General features: G+C 47.5%; 6 protein-coding genes across 7 annotated transcripts; 2 read left to right on the forward strand and 4 right to left on the reverse strand.

Moving 5' to 3' along the window:
* Nucleotides 1–1,549: 1,549 nt before the first annotated feature.
* On the reverse strand, nt 1,550–2,324 carry LOC108023676 (acylphosphatase-1). Its single transcript, XM_017093297.3, has one exon. It carries the CDS (start codon nt 2,068–2,070, stop codon nt 1,759–1,761), a length of 312 nt encoding a protein of 103 aa, XP_016948786.1. The 5' UTR covers nt 2,071–2,324; the 3' UTR covers nt 1,550–1,758.
* Nucleotides 2,325–3,455: 1,131 nt separating this feature from the next.
* Nucleotides 3,456–10,007, reverse strand: LOC108023677 (uncharacterized). Its single transcript, XM_017093299.3, has 3 exons — nt 9,855–10,007; nt 3,983–4,100; nt 3,456–3,916 (listed from the first exon to the last, which is right to left on the reverse strand). Exons 1-3 carry the CDS (start codon nt 9,894–9,896, stop codon nt 3,699–3,701), a joined length of 378 nt encoding a protein of 125 aa, XP_016948788.1. The 5' UTR covers nt 9,897–10,007; the 3' UTR covers nt 3,456–3,698.
* Nucleotides 4,123–5,043, reverse strand: LOC108023678 (uncharacterized). The gene is made up of 2 exons (XM_017093300.3): nt 4,716–5,043; nt 4,123–4,642 (listed from the first exon to the last, which is right to left on the reverse strand). The coding sequence occupies exons 1-2, from the start codon at nt 4,810–4,812 to the stop codon at nt 4,425–4,427; spliced, it is 315 nt and encodes a 104-aa protein (XP_016948789.1). The 5' UTR covers nt 4,813–5,043; the 3' UTR covers nt 4,123–4,424.
* A 375-nt stretch (nt 10,008–10,382) lies between the features above and the next one.
* Nucleotides 10,383–12,695, reverse strand: LOC108023750 (U3 small nucleolar RNA-associated protein 6 homolog). Its single transcript, XM_017093388.3, has 4 exons — nt 12,398–12,695; nt 12,035–12,338; nt 10,795–11,979; nt 10,383–10,716 (listed from the first exon to the last, which is right to left on the reverse strand). Exons 1-4 carry the CDS (start codon nt 12,487–12,489, stop codon nt 10,489–10,491), a joined length of 1,809 nt encoding a protein of 602 aa, XP_016948877.1. The 5' UTR covers nt 12,490–12,695; the 3' UTR covers nt 10,383–10,488.
* A 123-nt stretch (nt 12,696–12,818) lies between these two features.
* LOC108023730 (chromobox protein homolog 3) lies at nt 12,819–14,505 on the forward strand. Its single transcript, XM_017093367.3, has one exon. The coding sequence runs from the start codon at nt 12,936–12,938 to the stop codon at nt 13,656–13,658; it is 723 nt and encodes a 240-aa protein (XP_016948856.1). The 5' UTR covers nt 12,819–12,935; the 3' UTR covers nt 13,659–14,505.
* A 333-nt stretch (nt 14,506–14,838) lies between these two features.
* LOC108023727 (anaphase-promoting complex subunit 4) lies at nt 14,839–17,759 on the forward strand. 2 transcript variants are annotated; one of them, XM_017093365.3, is made up of 6 exons: nt 14,839–15,055; nt 15,127–15,369; nt 15,436–15,835; nt 15,897–16,067; nt 16,135–16,297; nt 16,353–17,759. In XM_017093365.3, the coding sequence occupies exons 1-6, from the start codon at nt 14,944–14,946 to the stop codon at nt 17,580–17,582; spliced, it is 2,319 nt and encodes a 772-aa protein (XP_016948854.1). In that variant the 5' UTR covers nt 14,839–14,943; the 3' UTR covers nt 17,583–17,759. The 2 variants fall into 2 exon arrangements, with proteins under 2 accessions (XP_016948854.1, XP_016948853.1); XM_017093364.3 differs by having other exon boundaries at nt 14,840–15,055; nt 15,897–16,073.
* The last annotated feature ends 156 nt before the right edge of the window (nt 17,760–17,915 follow it).

The raw sequence follows: 17,915 nt of genomic DNA on the forward strand, positions 1-17,915 counted from the left end.
TATCTGTAACTTAGATTATAGTTTATGCTAAGTTTTAATACATTTTTATATTTACTTGAATTACTTCACTTGATTTGACAGCCAAGTAACTAGGGTCCCTTTTGTAGCCTTAACAAAATTTAAGCTGTAAGATGTTCCGAGAAATGTTAAAATAAAAGATATGTTGTTCCTAATTATTTAACAAAATAAAAGCTAGTATGTTGTACCACAATTTATATTTGTACATTTTTATTTTAACCTGCGGTTAAGAAAACTACCTTGAAGGTACAAAATTTACTCACGATTCCAAAAAAATGTAATCTTTTGTTTGATTTAGAATTCAACAAATGAGACTATTTTTACTTGCACATTTTATGGCACTCACTTACCATTTGTGCACTATCTGTGTTAAGCCTAACTTGAGTCACCTCTGATTGCGGCCAATCCGATTGGCAATCGTTGTCGCCATTCTTTCCGGTTTGCTGGCGTTGCCACAACGCTGCAATTAAGCGGACGATTCGGATTTTGGATTCCAATGCGGCTCCAGACCGGGATTCGGATTCGGATTCGGGCTCGGATTCGGATCCCTGTATATTCGAGGCAAGCGACCGCAGCAGTGGATGTCGACGTCGCCGTCGCCGCCTAGGTTAATTTCCCTCAATTTTGCGGCTTTTCGCATATGGGTCGAGTCCGTTCCTTAAATGCAGAGATACACGGGGAGAAAAGTTTGAAGATTACAAAATATATTTTGCTACGAAATTCTTAAAGAAAAGATAACATACCAATTTATAATCAATTTATGAGATAATAAACTAACTGATCCATATCATATGAATTAGTTTCTATAACCGACACTCAAAATAGTTTCCGTTTGCAATATAGTTACCTTAGATAGGGGTTCCATGCCGTCGGATTGGCTCCGTGTAGCTCACGGACCGGGAGAATACCTGGCTACCTGTGGCACACACTCTCAGTCTGCTAATGGCCGTCCGCAAATTGACCCATAAAATTGTAACGTTGCTTGGGCCATGATAGATTAGCCGGCCGTATATCATTGCAGATACATTATCTGAGTGCTGCTCCACTCGGAGCCGGTGGCGAGTCGGCAGTCGCATCCGCGAGTGCATAAATAACCATCCGTGGCGCATGTTGGGAGTATGTTCGGAGCACCCCGATCGTGTCGGTCGAGGCGGCGATCATGTCCCCGATTTGCATGCCAAGCAACCGGTAAGATCGGCGCTCTGGGATCCGCGGCATGCGATTCGATATGACGGCCGACCGGCGATGGCCACAAGGTTATCCCCTGCGCGGCCCGGACATCATTAGCTCGGCGGTCACGATCGGCCCTAGAAGAAGCCGTCGCTGGGGAGGCGTCCCACGGGTCACTCGGGGAATTGCATAAATCAGCCATCAGCACAATCATTCAATTCGTAATGATCCCCTGGGAATTCCTGCAGGTTCCTCGCCTTGCGAACTTCTTTTGAGGCCCGCCCCGTATGGCGATTTTCCTCGAGCATGGCTAGTTTTGTAATCACTCTTAGATAGGGTAAGTTAATGAATAAGCGATAGGTGGGTTGCAGCTGTTTTTTATTTATTTTTTTTTATGCCACCAAGCTATAATGTTCTCAAGCACATTTATAGAGCAGCAACGTATTGATCAAAAGGAAAAGATTTTCGGGGGTAATAATACTTGATAAATAATAGCTTTAAATTTTAATTGATCTTTCCAACATCTAGTGCTTTTGGGTTCTATGGCCTGGCCTTCAAATTCGGGCTGGTCTACTTTTGCTCCACTTTGATTTCGAAGGTCTTGTAGGTGTACTCCTGGATGACCTTCAGGTTCTTGATGATGAACTCCTTGATGGCCTGCACGTACTCGGCGGCGGCCAGGACCAGCTTCTTGAAGGCATCGATCACCTTGCCCTCGCCCTCCAGGCGACCCTTGAACTTCTCCTCGGAGACCTGGGTGATGAATCCCCGGAGGCCCAGAGTCTTGGCCTGAGCCACTGCGAACAGCTCGAAGGCCTCTTTCGGAACCTTGCCGCGGATCTCAAAGTCGCAGCCCATGATCTGCTCTTTTTGGTTGGCCATGTCGACTGGGCTTTCTTGCCAAAAAAGGTGTATATATTGATGTAGTTTTTTGTTGCCCCCAAAACGGCTCGTTGAACTTGACAGCGAAAACTGAGCGCCCCTTGACCCTGACTTTGAACTTCCAGCTCCGCTGGTAATTGCGCCCAATTATCGTGCCCCATAATCGCGGCAAGAAATCAGCCGCAACAGCAGGTTACATTCTTCCCAGAGCAGCGAAGAAACTAAGGCCTCTCAGAAGACTTGGCAAATAATTTGGCCCAACAGAAATAGTTAAACAAAAAATAAGCGCAAAAAGGGGGGGGGGGGGGGGGGGGGGGGGAAATACACACATTAAATGTAAACAAAAGTAAATATAAATCACAAGGCGGTCTCAAGTCTTTGGCGGTATACGTATATGTGCATCTGTATCTTTGTATCTCGGCAGCTCCGTATCTTTGCATCTGCGCGCAGGCTAAAAGCGGTCTATCTCGACCTTATTCTTCCTCGGCTCCTCCGCCAAAACGGGCACCTCCTTCCGCCTGCTCGTGTCGGGTTTATGTTTAGTTTTTCACAGCGTTGTCATGCGGATGATAAGAAATAATTAGAAATTAAATAAATTGCTTAAATGTAATAAGCTTGCAGCACGACAACAACACAGCGGCAGGGGAGGCAGACTTCCCCTCAGGCGAAAGCAACGAATACGCAATGCTCTGCAGTAGATACAACACGAGTTACTAAACCATATATACCATAGTTTCAAAGTAAGGCTGGGGACACTTGCACAAATAGTAAGGGATTACCTCAAGTAACACATAATTATTAAATTAAGAGAGAACATTACATTCACTTGTGAATAAAAAATATAAATATAGCAAATATCATATTATGACCTCCACATAGCAAAAGTTGTATTATAACTTTCCCATAGCAAGTGTTAGATTCTATCTTTCAGATACCAAGTACGATATTACATCCTTCGGATAGTGCAGTGAATGAAGGGCCCATCTCACACATTACTGTGAGTACGAGCGCTAGATCTTTGACTTGGGATGAACTTGCTGTGGGAAAGCGAGAAAGCAGAGGTAGAGCTGGCGTGCTACGAGTACCAGGTAACGCCCTCCAGTGGCTCGATGGCTGTGGGAATGGCGCAGGGCGGAGAGTTGACAGCCCTTGGGGGCAGGGGCAGGGTCGGAGTGGGAATTTGAATTTCAACCGCAGCCCGCTGAATTTTGCAACAGTTGGCACGTGACGTCAGGCCCGCCGCTCTTTCCCAGAAACTCAGCCCTCTGGCCAATTACGGCCCATTACCCATTACCCCGGGAGGGAGGGGCAGGGGCCGGGGCAATTATGGTGATGTAAGCCATGGGCAGATGTTGTGAGCTTAGCATATTATAACCACAGATAGCTGGCATGTGTGTGTGCACATATATATTTAATGGATTCCTGTACGTAATCTGCGTGCGTTTTCTGAGATTAGCTTAGGACACGTATAAATATCTAGAATGCTTGTAAGAGGTACACAGAAACATATAAAAAAAAACATTTACATATACAACAGATTCTGGTTGGTTTCTCAACACGAGTTATTCGATAGGCAAAAAAAATATTTATATGGGCGAATGGCCGACGGGCGGAACGAGGAACGATCTTTACGTCCGGCAGATGCAGAGGGTGTCCAGGAGGAAGACGGCCGCGTTGATGATCATCAGGGACCCGGCGCCGATGGCCTGGCGCTTCCTGTCCGTGTTCAGGATGCCGCCGTGCCACTCGTCGATGACCAGGGCTCCGGAGGCCACGAAGAGCAGGCATCCGGCCAGCGAGAACAGGGCGTTGAGGCGCTTCTCCACCAGCGAGTTGATCACGTGGCCTTCAAAGAGATCGGAACAGAAGTTAGGAGGGGACACCAGCTACTTCCCCAGCTCGGAGCACTCACCGATCAGCAGAACGCCGCAGATGACCGTGTAACCACCGATGGTTCCGGCCACAATCACCGGGTGCGAGGACATGTTACCAACCGTCTCGTACAGCACAATGCAGGCGATGGCGATGGCCTGGGGGAGGCGAAAAAGGATGTATTTGATATCATTAGAGGAGTTTGCTACAGTAAATATATTAGGAAAACATTCGAAAAAGTTACATCATGTCATATATCTATATCTATATATATATGATATCATAACATATATATAATATGCTATTATCATATGTATATCATATGTAAATACCGTACGTATAGAGCACTATATATCACATCTAGGGTTCTAAAAGCCTATATTTTTAATACTAGCTTTTTCAGGATCTTATCAGCATTCTCTCTATATTGTATAAATTCATTTTCATTTCACAAAATATTGTAGGAACTAGCAACTATTATTTCAAGAGCCCAGCACAACGAACATGTCGCCCACAAAGACGGCCCCGTTGGTCAGACTCAAGAGGCCGACGACCAGGAGCGCTTCCTTCTCCTCCTGCGACTTGCAGTGCCCCAGCCACTGGTCCACGATAATGGTGCCCGAGGCCACGAACAGCACAAAGCCGCCGATCGAGAAGAGGACATCGAGACGCTTGTCCACAACGGCGCCACCCACATGACCTGGAAAACACAATTATCCACCACTTACACACAGGACACGCATTGGGGAGTTCCAGGAAAGTTAGTGCTTTACCTGTTGCCATCACAAAGCAGGTGATGAGATAGCCGATTAAAGTGCCGTAGACCACCATCGCCTGTCTGATAAAGGTCAGTTCCGAAATGCTCTCCATCAGGACCAGGCTCGTGACGATAAAGACCTGCGAGTTAAAAGCTCGGTGCTCAACAAATGTTGCGGACAAACTACAAACGGACAAACTCAGATACGGACGAACGGATACACAGAAGATAGTCAGGAAGTGGAAGAAACATAAGGTACAGGAAGTTAGGATCTGTCAGATACAGCAATGATCTTCAAAGCTAACATTCTTTACCTCTGTTCATCTCTCATTTGTCTAGAACCTTCGAATCGTGCACGTGATACAGTCTCCAAACATTCCTCCTCACTTTTCCACCCTATCCACCCTATCGAACGGAATAAATCACTTAGGGCTGGCACAAAAAGCTGTCGAAAAGCGACCTGATAATTTTAACCGCGCCAAGTACTTAATGGCTTTTATTTCTGACCATATGCTTCTGTACTCCCCCTTTGCTTTACGTGTTTTGCGTGTTAGTTAAAACAACCAGAAGTTAAGCGCTGAAAGCTCACAATTGGTGCTCGAAATATGATCTAATTTTCCGATTAAGTAGAATGTTTTATATAATATTAATATAATATAAAAAGAGCGATGATCTAAAACCGCAGCATTATGTTTTCCTACGGGGGGTGCCCCAACAAACACGGGGGCAATCAAAATCATAAATAAAATTCGCTTGTCACATCCTGAGCTGCCACAAAGCACTCCATATATCACCCATCACCACGGAGAATGGCGACAAAAGCCGCGGAATTAAGGCGACACCCACACCCATTTGCTTATCAAATGGAATCGAATTATTCCGATACTGCCGGGCGGCAAATTGACGAGCCATCGAGGGCCAATACGCGACAGTGGGCCACCGCTAAGTGCGACACACCCGACGGCAATCAATCAATTAGGCGACGACCCCGCTAATTGGCTTCGCGGAAAAGTTCCTGCGCAGGATGCAGGGTCAGCCGTGTGGACACTGTAATGCAAGGAGGCTACTAATGGGGCACTGGGTCAGTACAGGGGTCGGCAGGGCAGGCAGACGAGCCACGTCCACATCCACATCCACGTCCCAATAAGGCAGCGGCAGCTCCGCCATAAATTATAATTTGTTTACGGAACTGAAGGGGGTTTGCTTGGCTATAGGTGCACCCATACGGGGAGGCACCTCCTGTGGCCATTTATCTATATCCGCCTAATGAGTGCGGCTTCTTTGTTGTTTTATTGTCACGCCCGAAACCGGAGATGGGGCATACGAGTCCGAAAGCGACATTAGCCCCCAAATAATCGCGAAATTCGAAGCGCGGAAGCCCATTACCACCCATTTATTCGGGGAGTGCGCTCTTATAGACGTGTTTTCTACCCAATTAATGTATTATTAATAGATTTATAGGTGGCTTTTGTGTATTTCGGGATGGTCCTAGGAAACCATTAGGTGAGTCTCCCACTGGGCCTCATTGAAGCTTACAAGGAAGTAAAATAATAGGTTCCTTGGAAAGCTAATAGATTGTTTTATGTATTTCAGGGTAGTCTAAGGAAGAAATTATACAGGGAGTCTCCCATTGAGTCTAATCGAAAGTTATGAGAACGTAATTGGAAAGATTCCCCAGAAAAAGTCTAAGCCCATATAGATTTCAGGATAGTCCTAGGAATAAGTAAGAAAGTGCTTTTAAGGAAGTTCTATAACAGGTTCCCCAGAAAACCCTCAAGAAACAGCAAAGACCCATGTTTTCAAACACTTAAGCCGCTTCATTTTGTTCTTAAATCGTAATTGTATTCTGGCCCTCCTCTCTTGCCCTTTACCACAAGATAAAATAAGCGTTTTCCTCGAATTATCTGAGCTATGATATGTGCTTCCGCATGACTAAGAGTTGTTTACCGCTGAGGGGCGGTAGTATTTACAATAATATTCACACCAGCTGATTGGGCCCTGGACTTTGGCTGTTCTTATTTATTTGTTATACATATATTTCCTCGAATGCCTGGGAAAAACCCAGGCCACGCCCCCAGGGAAGCAGCGAGGGCGTGTTGCCGACTAAAACACTCGCACTTTGACAACAACGAACCAAAAAACCGTCGGTAGATCAATTTTACTTCTTTTTCCTGTTCCCTTTCAATTGATACTGTTGGTATGGGCCATTCATTACCCGCCACCTGACAAGCCATTGACTTTCGGGGCTCTGGGGATTGGGGGAGGAGCACAAATCAATTAAATAAATTTGCGAGAAAACGTGGATGGGGGCCCAACGGCAAAGTAAACAGAAAGTGCGCCTGCCCGATTTGCAGTTAAGGCGTTTATTAGCCCGTAAAAGTGTTTACGAGCCAGTTGCCGGAACTCGGCGAGGGTTTCCACCGTCGAGGGCCAGCGACGGGTCGGGCTTTCATCTCTCCCGGCGGCTCCCCCGCCCAGGAGACAGTATTTGAGCAGCACTATTTGCCCATTGATTTTCGACTCCGGCCCGCCGGATAATCAGTCAGCAGCCAGGGCCCAATCGGCCATTCGGGGGCATTCGACTCGCCGCGATTGTTTACCCAATGCAACCGACCTTCCGACGATCGCACATGGCGTATGCGTAATGCGTGCCAGATTTTCCAGCTTTTCGGCCATGTGCACGATGAGGTCATCGTGGTAGCTGCTGTGGCCAGCTGCACTGCGAAAAATGGGTACCGGATAAGCATTCGCTCTGAAAATATCTACGTAGCCCTGGTTAAGAGTCTCCAATCTGAGAGCTACTCTTTTATTTGATTTTTTATCTCTACATTTATTATACATTTTAACTCTAGTTTTAATTAAAAAATAAATACATTTTGAAATACCTAAACCCCTTTTCTTATTGATCGTTTAATATAGTTCGAGACAAGCAATCCTGGCATTTTTTAAGAACTTGAATTTTGTTTAAGAAAGAAACACACGTTCTTAACTTCATCAAGGGAGTGTTATTATTTAAGTTTTTTATCCTTACGTGTCTTTGAAAAGTCCCAATCGCTGCTCTCCAGGATCAGAACAGAAAATGATTTGAACTTAAAGAATTTAAAAATATTGCCTACTACCTATAAAGAAGGTGATCAAGGTATTGATTTGGGAGATTGAATTTTAACTTTGATTTATGGTTTGGCATTTGGAACGTATGATTTTGAAATAGGGTCCTGATCTCAAAGTGCACTTTAATTTCCTCCGTGTGTGGATTTTCCTTTTTGTTTTAGCCCAGCTGCGATTAGCAAGTGCAGTGGCGAACGTGACAGCACGCCCGCCTTATAAAGAGGGTGTGGTCGGCTCGGCTGGGACTGGATCCATAGGCTCGCACTGGGTCGGATGGGATGGGCGGACATGGTCCGCATTACAATATAACAAGTGGGTCGCTTTGGAGTGATGTGATCATCGCAGTGATTCGCGGCTGACTCATTTCCCGGGAGCCGAGCTCAAGATCAGCGAGCACCAGCCACGTTTTTAGATGATGACTTATAATTAAACAACAGCATTTCTTACTCACCATCTAATATTTTTAAGTGCTTAGTTCGCAAGAAAGGAGTGCAATTAAATTGCGGAATACAACCCATAACAGCCCTTCAGTTCCAGATAAAAGAAAAAGCTTATTCTGCATATTTGATGGCTGAGATTTCTAAATAGGCAAGCCTGAGTTAGAACAAGTGTCCCAGAAATGTAAACAAGTATTCGTATACAAACAGTCCTGAGTTTACATTAACCCGGCCTCAATAAGAGCGACCAGAGTGAAGATTACTCCGCAATAAGTATGTCAGCAGGTCTCTGCATTGAGATAAGAACTTTCCCAAGACGCCATTTATACCATACGTTGTACTGAGGATATTTGGAAGATATAGTATGCATTGAAAAGTATTTTAAATACTGTGCTAGTTAACAACAGATTGTGAGCCATGTAGTTGGGTAAAAATAAATCATTACGCGGGAATTCGATTAATTAGGGCAGCCAGACAACCTCTTAGATTATAACAAATCATGATACATCGCCTGATATCTTGTTATATACTCGCTCCTCGACAAGCTGCCCGGGGGTATATATTATATATATATATATATACCTATTCCGGCTGTATCTTCAGCTGCGGGACTGCTCTCTTTAAGCTCGCAGAATCGCTGCAATGATGTCATTTGCGCTTGGACCAAAAATAAACCCTGGATCAGAGGCGCAAACACAGTAAACTGGCAGCTTGGCCATACATTAGAATGCCGACATGCAACCGGGGTTAACAATTTGCCAGCCAATTACCCTTAGAAAAACGCAGGAAAATAAATAAGTGACTCGAATGATCCAATGTCGGCATCAAGTTGGGCCATTGTGGTTGCCTTCTCCATGCCGCTGGGAACCCCGAAAAACAAAACCCCGGGGCGAGGTCGTGACATCATTGAGCCGAGAGCACGCATTAATCCAAAACTACGCACCCAGAAAATCCAGGGAATAAGGTAACAGAGGCAATGAAGTCATAGTGCCTTGTTGTGGTCCCAAAAACCGGTTGCTCTTCTCAAGACCGGGTATCTTAGCCAAAGACAACCACAACACAGAAACTCTAGAGGCGCAACAGGAAGTTGATTGAAACCGGGGATGGGGCAAGAAGACGCTCACACCAAGTAGAGAATAAAGAAAACATTGTATACAGTCGGCATTTTCTAGGCGAAGCGCAGCTGCCACAACAAAATTCGACTTCAAAAGCCTATCTAGACGCTTGATTTAGGCCAAATAAATGTTTCTCAGCGATACCACTCACAAAGTTATAATGCAGGGAAAGATAGCAACAAAGAAAGTATGAAATGCAACAGTAAGATTTTACAGTTTGTAAGCCAAATATATAATATAATAAGCCAAATATGGTGTAAAACATTATCTCAATGGTTGCAGCTTTTATAATATATTTTTCGAATGACATCTGCGTGAGAATTATAACTCTGAAAATGCTTTATTTTTATGAACTTCAAGTGCCATATCCGATTTACCTATTTAACTGAGACTTGACAGTTTGAAATATTGATATACTTTTATAAAATGCAGCTACCACATCTATCACATTTATTCAGCCCCTCAAGACGTACATATGTGTAACGAATTACTCACCAGCTCGATGATTTTCAGCAACAGGCGATTGTTGAACTCCATGGCGCACAATTGAGATTTCGCTTTCGATCGGATGGGATCAGATCGGGTCGGACAGTGACGATGGTGCGTGTTGTTTCCACGGCGTACGCAGGGGAACTGGCCAAAGCGTCGTCGTCGCTCGCTTCCAAAGCTCCGGTGGCGTCGACGGCGGCGTCGAAGTCGCAGGCGACCGAGGCAGCGGCGTCAGCCAGCCAGAGTAATGCCCATGTTTACCTCCGAAAAACGCAATTAGCTCGGATTTATGGATACATCCGCCGGCGCACGGGTAAAAGGATATTTCCTTGGAACATAAGTCAGGTTTTAGCCGTTTATGATGGACTTCCAAACGATGTTTATCAGGTTCTTCACACGAAACGCGTTGCTTAAAGCAAACAAATACCTAAGATATATACACAACAGATCCTTGTCCATTCTGCATACTTGTCACTTATTTCAACGATGTTTGCCACCCTACTTTAGGGAGAAATTTAAACTAGCTTTTATAAATAATCTTAACAATTCTATTTTCACTACGAAATCCATTGAAGCAGATTTTCAAAAAGATTTCCTAACCTAAGTTGACCTAGATATAAACTGGCAATATTTCAACCGACTATATGGAAGCGCCCACATAGGCCAGCGCTCGCTCCGCCTCAAAGGCAGCCACGTACTGGGGCTCCAGGGTGCTGATGGCCCGCTGGGTGAGCAGGGCGATGTTCTTCGTTTCGCCATGGTCCCGCTCGAAGGCCAGGTACTCCACCCAAACACGAGGCTCCGTCTTGCCAAAGTAGCAGGCCATGAAGTCGTAGCACATTCGCCAGTACTTGAGGTTGGCCTGGTCCTACGAGGGAGTAAGAAATCGAGTTAGTTCATCAAGAAAATAGCTATTGTAAAACAAAAAGAAGAGAGTAAAACTCACGAGAACTGCCGCACTGGACTCCAGCTGGACCATTTGACGGTGCAGCGTCAGCGACATGGGCGGCTGGATGGCCAGCTTGGCGTACTCCTTGCGCGCCTCCTCGATGGACCGCTCCCGCCACAAATAGCGAATGTAGTCGCACCGCAGCTCGGCAAACTCCGGCCACGCGGCCTTGCAGGCCAGGCCGTAGATCTCGTCCAGCCGGCGTGCGCCCAACTGGTCCTGCCGGGTATTATAGTACAGAATGATACTACGCCACAGCGGCAACGCCTCACTGCCCATGCTTTTTTGGATCTTGTTGAACATCTCAAAGATTAGCGGCTCACTGTCGCTTTGGATGTGCGTGGCCAACAGCAGCTCGTGCATCTCCACAGACGAATCGTTCTTGAGGGCCTCTGTGAGAATGGTGACCGCCGCCTCCCTTCCTCCGGGCGCAGTGCAAAGCATTTTCCTTAGAATGGCGTAGTGTTTCACCCCCATCATCTGGGAGCGATGGCCCGCTTGCAAAGCATCCGCCAGACACTGCTGTTTGAGGATACGCTCCGACTTGCCATCGGTATTCAGGGCCAGCATGGCATCCAAGTACATGTTCCACATCTCCGGCGTTTGCAGCTCCTCCACCGCCGACTTGTACACCGTGACGCAGAGCTGAATGCGTCGCTTCAGCGAGCGGGCATTTACGGAGCGGGATTTCTTGCTGGCCGGCTCTTCATCGCTGGTGTCCAGGTCCTCGTCCTCCAAGTCACCCAAATGAAAGCCGCGCAGCTCCCGCTGGGCGAGCAGGTCCCACAAGCCCGGCTCTCGCGGAAACTTCTCCTGCATGTCATCGATTATCAGTCTCTGCAGCTTGCCCGTCAGCTCCTGGTGATCTTCGCAGCTCTCCAGCAGCTTTACGAAGTAGTCCAGTTGGGTGATGTTGGCCATGCTGTTGCGGTAGACTGCCTCCACGCGTTCCAGCTTGATGTCCTGCTCGGAGAGTGTGTTCTCGGCCAGGTTGCGTTCGTTGTTGCCCAGGGCAGCCTCCTTCAGCATAATGTCAAAGAAGCACTTGTTGAGGGCCGGGGAATCGGGATGTCGCTGCAGGCCGCGCAGCAGGATGTCCTTGACTCTGTCGATGTTGAGACGATTATATTCGTATAGCCACAAGGCGGCGTCCACCCAATAGTCCGGCACGTCGCCATGGTACTATAGTTTGGAAAGTGAATTAGTAGCGAAAGTGAGCAGGCCGGCAAATACCCACCAGCAGCATCTTCTCGTAGATGCCCGCCACCTCGACGGGATTGGACTTCTTGCTGAACTTGATCCAGTTGCTCCACAGCCGTCTGTCGTGCGTGAACTTGTCCAGGGCCTCCCTGTACAGCCGCATAATCCGCGTGGCTATGGAGGTCTTCAGACCAGTGAGCTTCACGTGCATCTTCTTCTCCTTGTCCTCGATCGTCAGGTGCATGTGCTTCTCGTACAGAATGAACTCCAGGTAGTCGGTGATGCTCTGGTGGCTCCTGTTGATCTTCAGGAACAGGCGTTCCCTTCGGCTGACGATTTCTCTGCAAGAAGGAGCAATAAGTTGCAGCGCCCAGACTGGAAAGTTGGGTGAACCACTCACCTGACTTGGTCTGCGGTGAATACACTATAGTTCTTCATCTGCTCGTACTCCGGCAGCAGGCGCTCCTGCATTTCAGCTATAAACTCTCCCATTTTTTCCTATTTGTGTTGAGTGCTTCTTGGTAATTATTGTTTATTTCTTTAAAAACAAGCGCACGTGCAACGCAACGGCCGGTTATCGATTGTGAGAGGTGGGGTATCGATGACAGCTAGAGGTGGCACTGATTACCAATTTTTAAAGCGCAGACAATGAAAAATTAAATTTAATATTTATTTAATACATATTACTTTTAAAAATGTTTTAAAAAATAATATATACAATACTCGCACGCTTTGTGAACCCATTAGTCCTTTTTAACCTGCAAACAGCACCTGCTGTGCCGTCGCGACCGATAGCTATCGATAGTCCGCAGCCGAGGAGTTGTGCATCCCCAGCTCTTCTTCTTCCACCGCCTAAAATCACGTATAAATAGATTTTGTGTTGGGACGCCAAGAAAATAACAAAAACACGCAATAAAAAAGACAAATAAACGGAAGCCATGGCCGAATTCTCAGTGGAACGCGTGGAGGACAAGCGGACGGTGAACGGGCGCACGGAGTACTACCTGAAGTGGAAGGGCTACCCGCGCAGCGAGAACACTTGGGAGCCGGTGGAGAACCTCGACTGCCCCGATCTGATAGCCAACTTCGAGGAGTCCCTGAAGAACAACAAGAAGGAGACCAAGAAGCGCCTGTCCACCTCCTCCACGCCCGACTCCATCCGCAGCAAGCGCAAGAGCTTCCTGGAGGACGACACCGAGGAGCAGAAGAAGCTGATTGGCTTCGAGCGCGGCCTGGAGCCATCGAAGATCCTGGGCGCCACCGACTCGTCCGGCCACCTCATGTTCCTGATGAAGTGGAAGGGCAGCGACCACGCCGACCTGGTGCCCGCCAAACTGGCGAATATCCGTTGCCCCCAGGTGGTCATCCAGTTCTACGAAGAGCGCCTCACCTGGCACACGGGCAGCGGCAATGGCAACGGCAACGGCAACTCCGGCAATCTGGTCTCCTCCGGCGGATTGGGCTCGGCCGGTGGCAGTGGCGCCGGCGACGACACGGCTCCCGGCAGCGTGGGTACCACCGGCGGCGGCAGCAACGCCGATGGCGGCGACGAGGAGGAACCCGAACCTGCCAGCCCCGTCGGAAGCCTCAACCAGGACGAAAACGCCAAGCCGGAGGAGAGCAGCGAGTTGGACAACGGCCAGCCGGACGCCGATGACTAGTTGCGGACGGCTGCTCCGGACTTACCCGCTTGTGTGCTTGCACAAACGCCGTCTTAACAAACATACGATATACACATATTTGGTAGCGTAGCCTTTAAGCTTAACACGTTCGATTAACAGAAGTAATGGCGGAGATTCGTTCCGCAGTAGTACATACTTAATTTGTAAGTTGAAATGCGGCTTTTTTTTAAACAACACCTTTTTAATTTCGAATCCCCTGAACGTTGTAGGAGCACATCCTTTGTAGTGTGAAATACAATAGTCCTGACGTACAAATTTGTCCGTATTTGTATGTTGGTTACGGACAAAGGGGAGCGACGTTGATCGGCTTAAGTTAGGGATCCTGACCATCCCGTAATCAATTTTTTTACCACTGTAAAGTAACAAAGTTTGCACATTCTTTATTTGGCAATCTTTCCCTGCGGAAATCAAAAGACGCCAATTGTGCTGCCCACTTGGCTCCTTAATGGCCAGGTTTTTATCTACTCTTACGAAAGGCAGTTGTTAAGTTCCTTGTAATCTCTTAATTCAGCTTGCTTCATTTTATTTTTTTGCCTAGATACCTTTTCATTTTCAGTTGTTACTAAAAAAACGTAAACATTTGTAGAGTGTTAAGAAATCAAGCATTTGTATGAATAAAAAAGTGATGCACATGCATTAGAAAAACCCTAAATGTTTATACTAAGAATGATTGTATATACTTGAGCTTTTATGGAAATCTCTTTAGAAGTTAGAAAAGTATATTAAATGTTAAGACAGTTCTTCTCTACCTTTAAATTGCTGTAACCCTGACCTATGTATTTCTTATTGGCAATATAGATTTTAAATACACATTTAATCAATTCAATGAATTAAGTTTTATTTAAAATGGTTTAATTTTAAGAATGCCCTACGAACATTGATAAGATGTTTTAGTTTTGAAATGTTTTTTTTTAGTAAATAAAAGCTTTAACTATGTAATTCTTATTGGCAATATAGGGTTTAACTACACATTTAATCAAGTCAATGGTCTTAAAACTCATCCTTCCGCACTCCGAACTTTAGAAATCCCGCGACATATACACTTCAAAGATGTTTGTAATTTGTTTTACTTTATAAAACCTTAAAAAATATAACATTAGAAAACCCATTTAAAAAATCTATTTTTTCTCGGTCATCTCTATGTTATCGATAGCTGGCGGCAATCGATTGACCTCCGATAGCCGCCGGCAAAGTGTAAACTACAAACAAGACTACCATTTGATTTTCACTTTTGATGAGCGCGGACAAATCCTAGCGTGGAACGATGTCCCAAACGAGCTCCATGAAGCTGCTGGGCGCCCGCAACATGTCCTGCATTGTGGAGCGCATGGAGTGGAACAACAAGATGGACCTGATTGCCTACGGAACGGAGAAGGGTGAGTGTCTCTGGAGGAGCACCTGGTGGCCCAAAGGGACTCACGCGTTTTCCCCTCTTCCATTTGGACAGGCGAGGTGGTCATCCAGCGGCTGAACTGGCAGAAGATTGTCACCTTTCCCACGCCCGGCGAGGATGTGCGAGTGCGCTCCCTCAGCTGGCAGATGGACGAAACCCTCCTGGCCGTCGGGTACAGCAACGGCAAGGTGGCGCTCCTGGACGCCGAAAGTGAGACTATCATCTCGGGCCTTATCTACGAGGACGACATCAAGAAGGTATACTTCAGCAAGGCCATCAACGCGCAGGAGAACCTAGGTAAGGTGGCAGCCCACTCTGCAACTGGGGATCATCGATCTCATAGGGAACTTCCTGCTATTACAGGCACCTACACTTGCAATGCCAAGGACAAGCATAGAAGGTTCCTGCCCAAGCTGCAGCCGCTGACCAACATCGATCCCTGCCTGAAAACCCTAGACCAGAAGTCCTTTCCTAAGGGATCGCCCTGCTTCCTGGTGGTGATCATGCGCAGCGGCAAGGTGCACCTACTGCTCCTTGGAGCCCTACAGGCGGGCAGCATTGATCTCACCCAGCATATCCTGCACCCGGAGCAGTTTGATGTGTACGATGTGCGACTCAACGGAGACTTCAATGCCATCTACGCTCTGTTGAGGGACGGACAGGAGCTGAAGATGCTGCACTTTCACAACCAGGTGCTGCAGGAGTGCATGGCACCCATGCTGGAACTGGCCACGCATTGTGCCCACATTCTGGAAACTAAGAAGTAATTGTTTTGCCTAGTGAGCCGTGCTACGACCCATTGTAATTTATTGTTCTGCGCACAGCTACATAAATGACACGCAGCAATGTTTGACGGAGGCCTGGGAGACGGTGCAGCTGGAGATGGACAACAAGCTCACGAAGTACGCCAACTCACAGCCCTACGGACTGATCTCGGCTCACTTCCTGGAGCTGCACGTCTTTGGATTCGCCACCTTGGAGGTGGAGGAGTTTTTGTTCGAGTGAGTTGCCCGCCTATTGGCCGAACCACATGCTCATCCCAGCCATCCCCCTCACCTTTAGGACTCTGTCCGAGAAGGGCTTCAAGAAGGTCGCCAACTCGGTGGACCTGAGTCTGAGCAACCTGCAGGGCCTGGTGTTCAAGCAGCTGAACGGGTCGGCCGTTAACATGTTCTACTTCCTCAACACGATCGCGGGATTCGGTCGCATGTCGCACTTCTTTGAGGTTGGTTATCCATGTCTTATGTTTCTCGTTTACCCCCTCACCATCTCTCCCTTAGTCCCTCATCTCCCCCGATGTGGCCAACGAGGCCATGCGGGCCTGTGGAGCTTTCGTCCTCAAAGTTCACGAACTGCAGCGAACAATCGACACGTTGGTGTACGACATGAAGCTCTTCCACGCGTGGATGATATTCACGATACTTCGCCTGTCTCATCAGGAGATTCCCGACGACCTGGTGCTCACCGAGGAGGAGAACATAGCCATGGCCGACTTTCTGTGCTCCATGGAGCCAGAGCTGGACGACCGCAGCGATGATGAGGACGATGTGGAGCCGCTCTCCGACACGCCGCCACCTGCTCGCAGCAAATTCAATCTGGAGCGGGTGGGTCAGTATCTGGACAATGCATACCTGACCCAGCCCTACACCAGGGATCCAAGCCAGCTGTGGGAGGAGATGGTGGCCGAGAACGAGTGCCTGAATGACTGCAAACTGTTTGTGCCGCACGACAAGAATCTGTCGCTCGTGCAGCAGCGCGACAAGATGTTCAACGCCATCGATGCGGTGTTCCACAAGCCCACGGAGAGCATAAGCGGGAGCTTCAAGCTCTCCTCCGCGGTGATATGCAACGACCTGCCGCCCATGGAGCCCGGCGAAGGGCTAGAGGATCGGGAATTTGTGACCTGCAGCTATTACGTCAACGAGGCCTCCAGGAGTGACATGTTGGCCTGCACCATCAGCTGGCAGGAGGCCATGATCCTGGAGGTTAGTCGCGCGGGCGATGGCCTGGTGCGTTGCACCCGGATTCAACTGGAGCCGGGCATGTTCTCACCCGCCCACGAAGACTTCTATAACCTGCGCTTCGTCGACCTACAGTTTTACAACGAGTCCTCGCTCTCGATTCTCGCCCAGTCTACGAGCGCAGTGTCCGGCATGCGGCCGCATAGCTTCTTTATACAATTCTCGCTGAGTGCGGCGAGGAACCAGTGCACCCAGCATCAAATGGGGCCGCTGGTCAAGCTGAAGGACGCCACCGTTACGCACAGCATACATGATGTAGTCGATGGCGCCGCCTTCAAGGGACTGGACGGCCTGTGCGACATGCTAGCCGTCTCGGGAAGCAGGAAGGTGGCCACCGTGCTCTCCGATCGCAAGCGGAAGATGACCATTTTCGAGATGGAAATCGAAGAGGAGGAGGACGACACCGAGATGTCGCAGGCCTCGTTCCTGGAGATCAGCAAGGAGTCTGTGCTGGCTGGTGTCGCTGATTCCGAGAAGCCAGAAGCGTAGTTCTCAGGCCACCGAGGCAAAATGGCTGGAATCTGTTATATTTAAATCAATTAATGTGGGATAATTAAAGATCGAACAATTAAACATTTCAATAATCACATTGAAGTGGTTGTCAAATGAAGTTCCATAGACATTTATTATGATGAAATACAAATTAAAGAATTTAGTGATATTCGATTTAAGGCAACAGATTATTTTTACATACATCTTCTGATACTTCTGCCCTGTTAAACAAATAGTATTAAATAACGACTTCCTTTCCGTATTATTATTAAAAAAGGAATTGAAATTGTAGAGAATGTGAAGAAAGTTCACTTTCCCGGCATAGAGATG

The sequence above is a fragment of the Drosophila biarmipes genome, chromosome X (assembly GCF_025231255.1).
Source record: "Drosophila biarmipes strain raj3 chromosome X, RU_DBia_V1.1, whole genome shotgun sequence".
Taxonomy (NCBI): Eukaryota; Metazoa; Arthropoda; class Insecta; order Diptera; family Drosophilidae; genus Drosophila; species Drosophila biarmipes.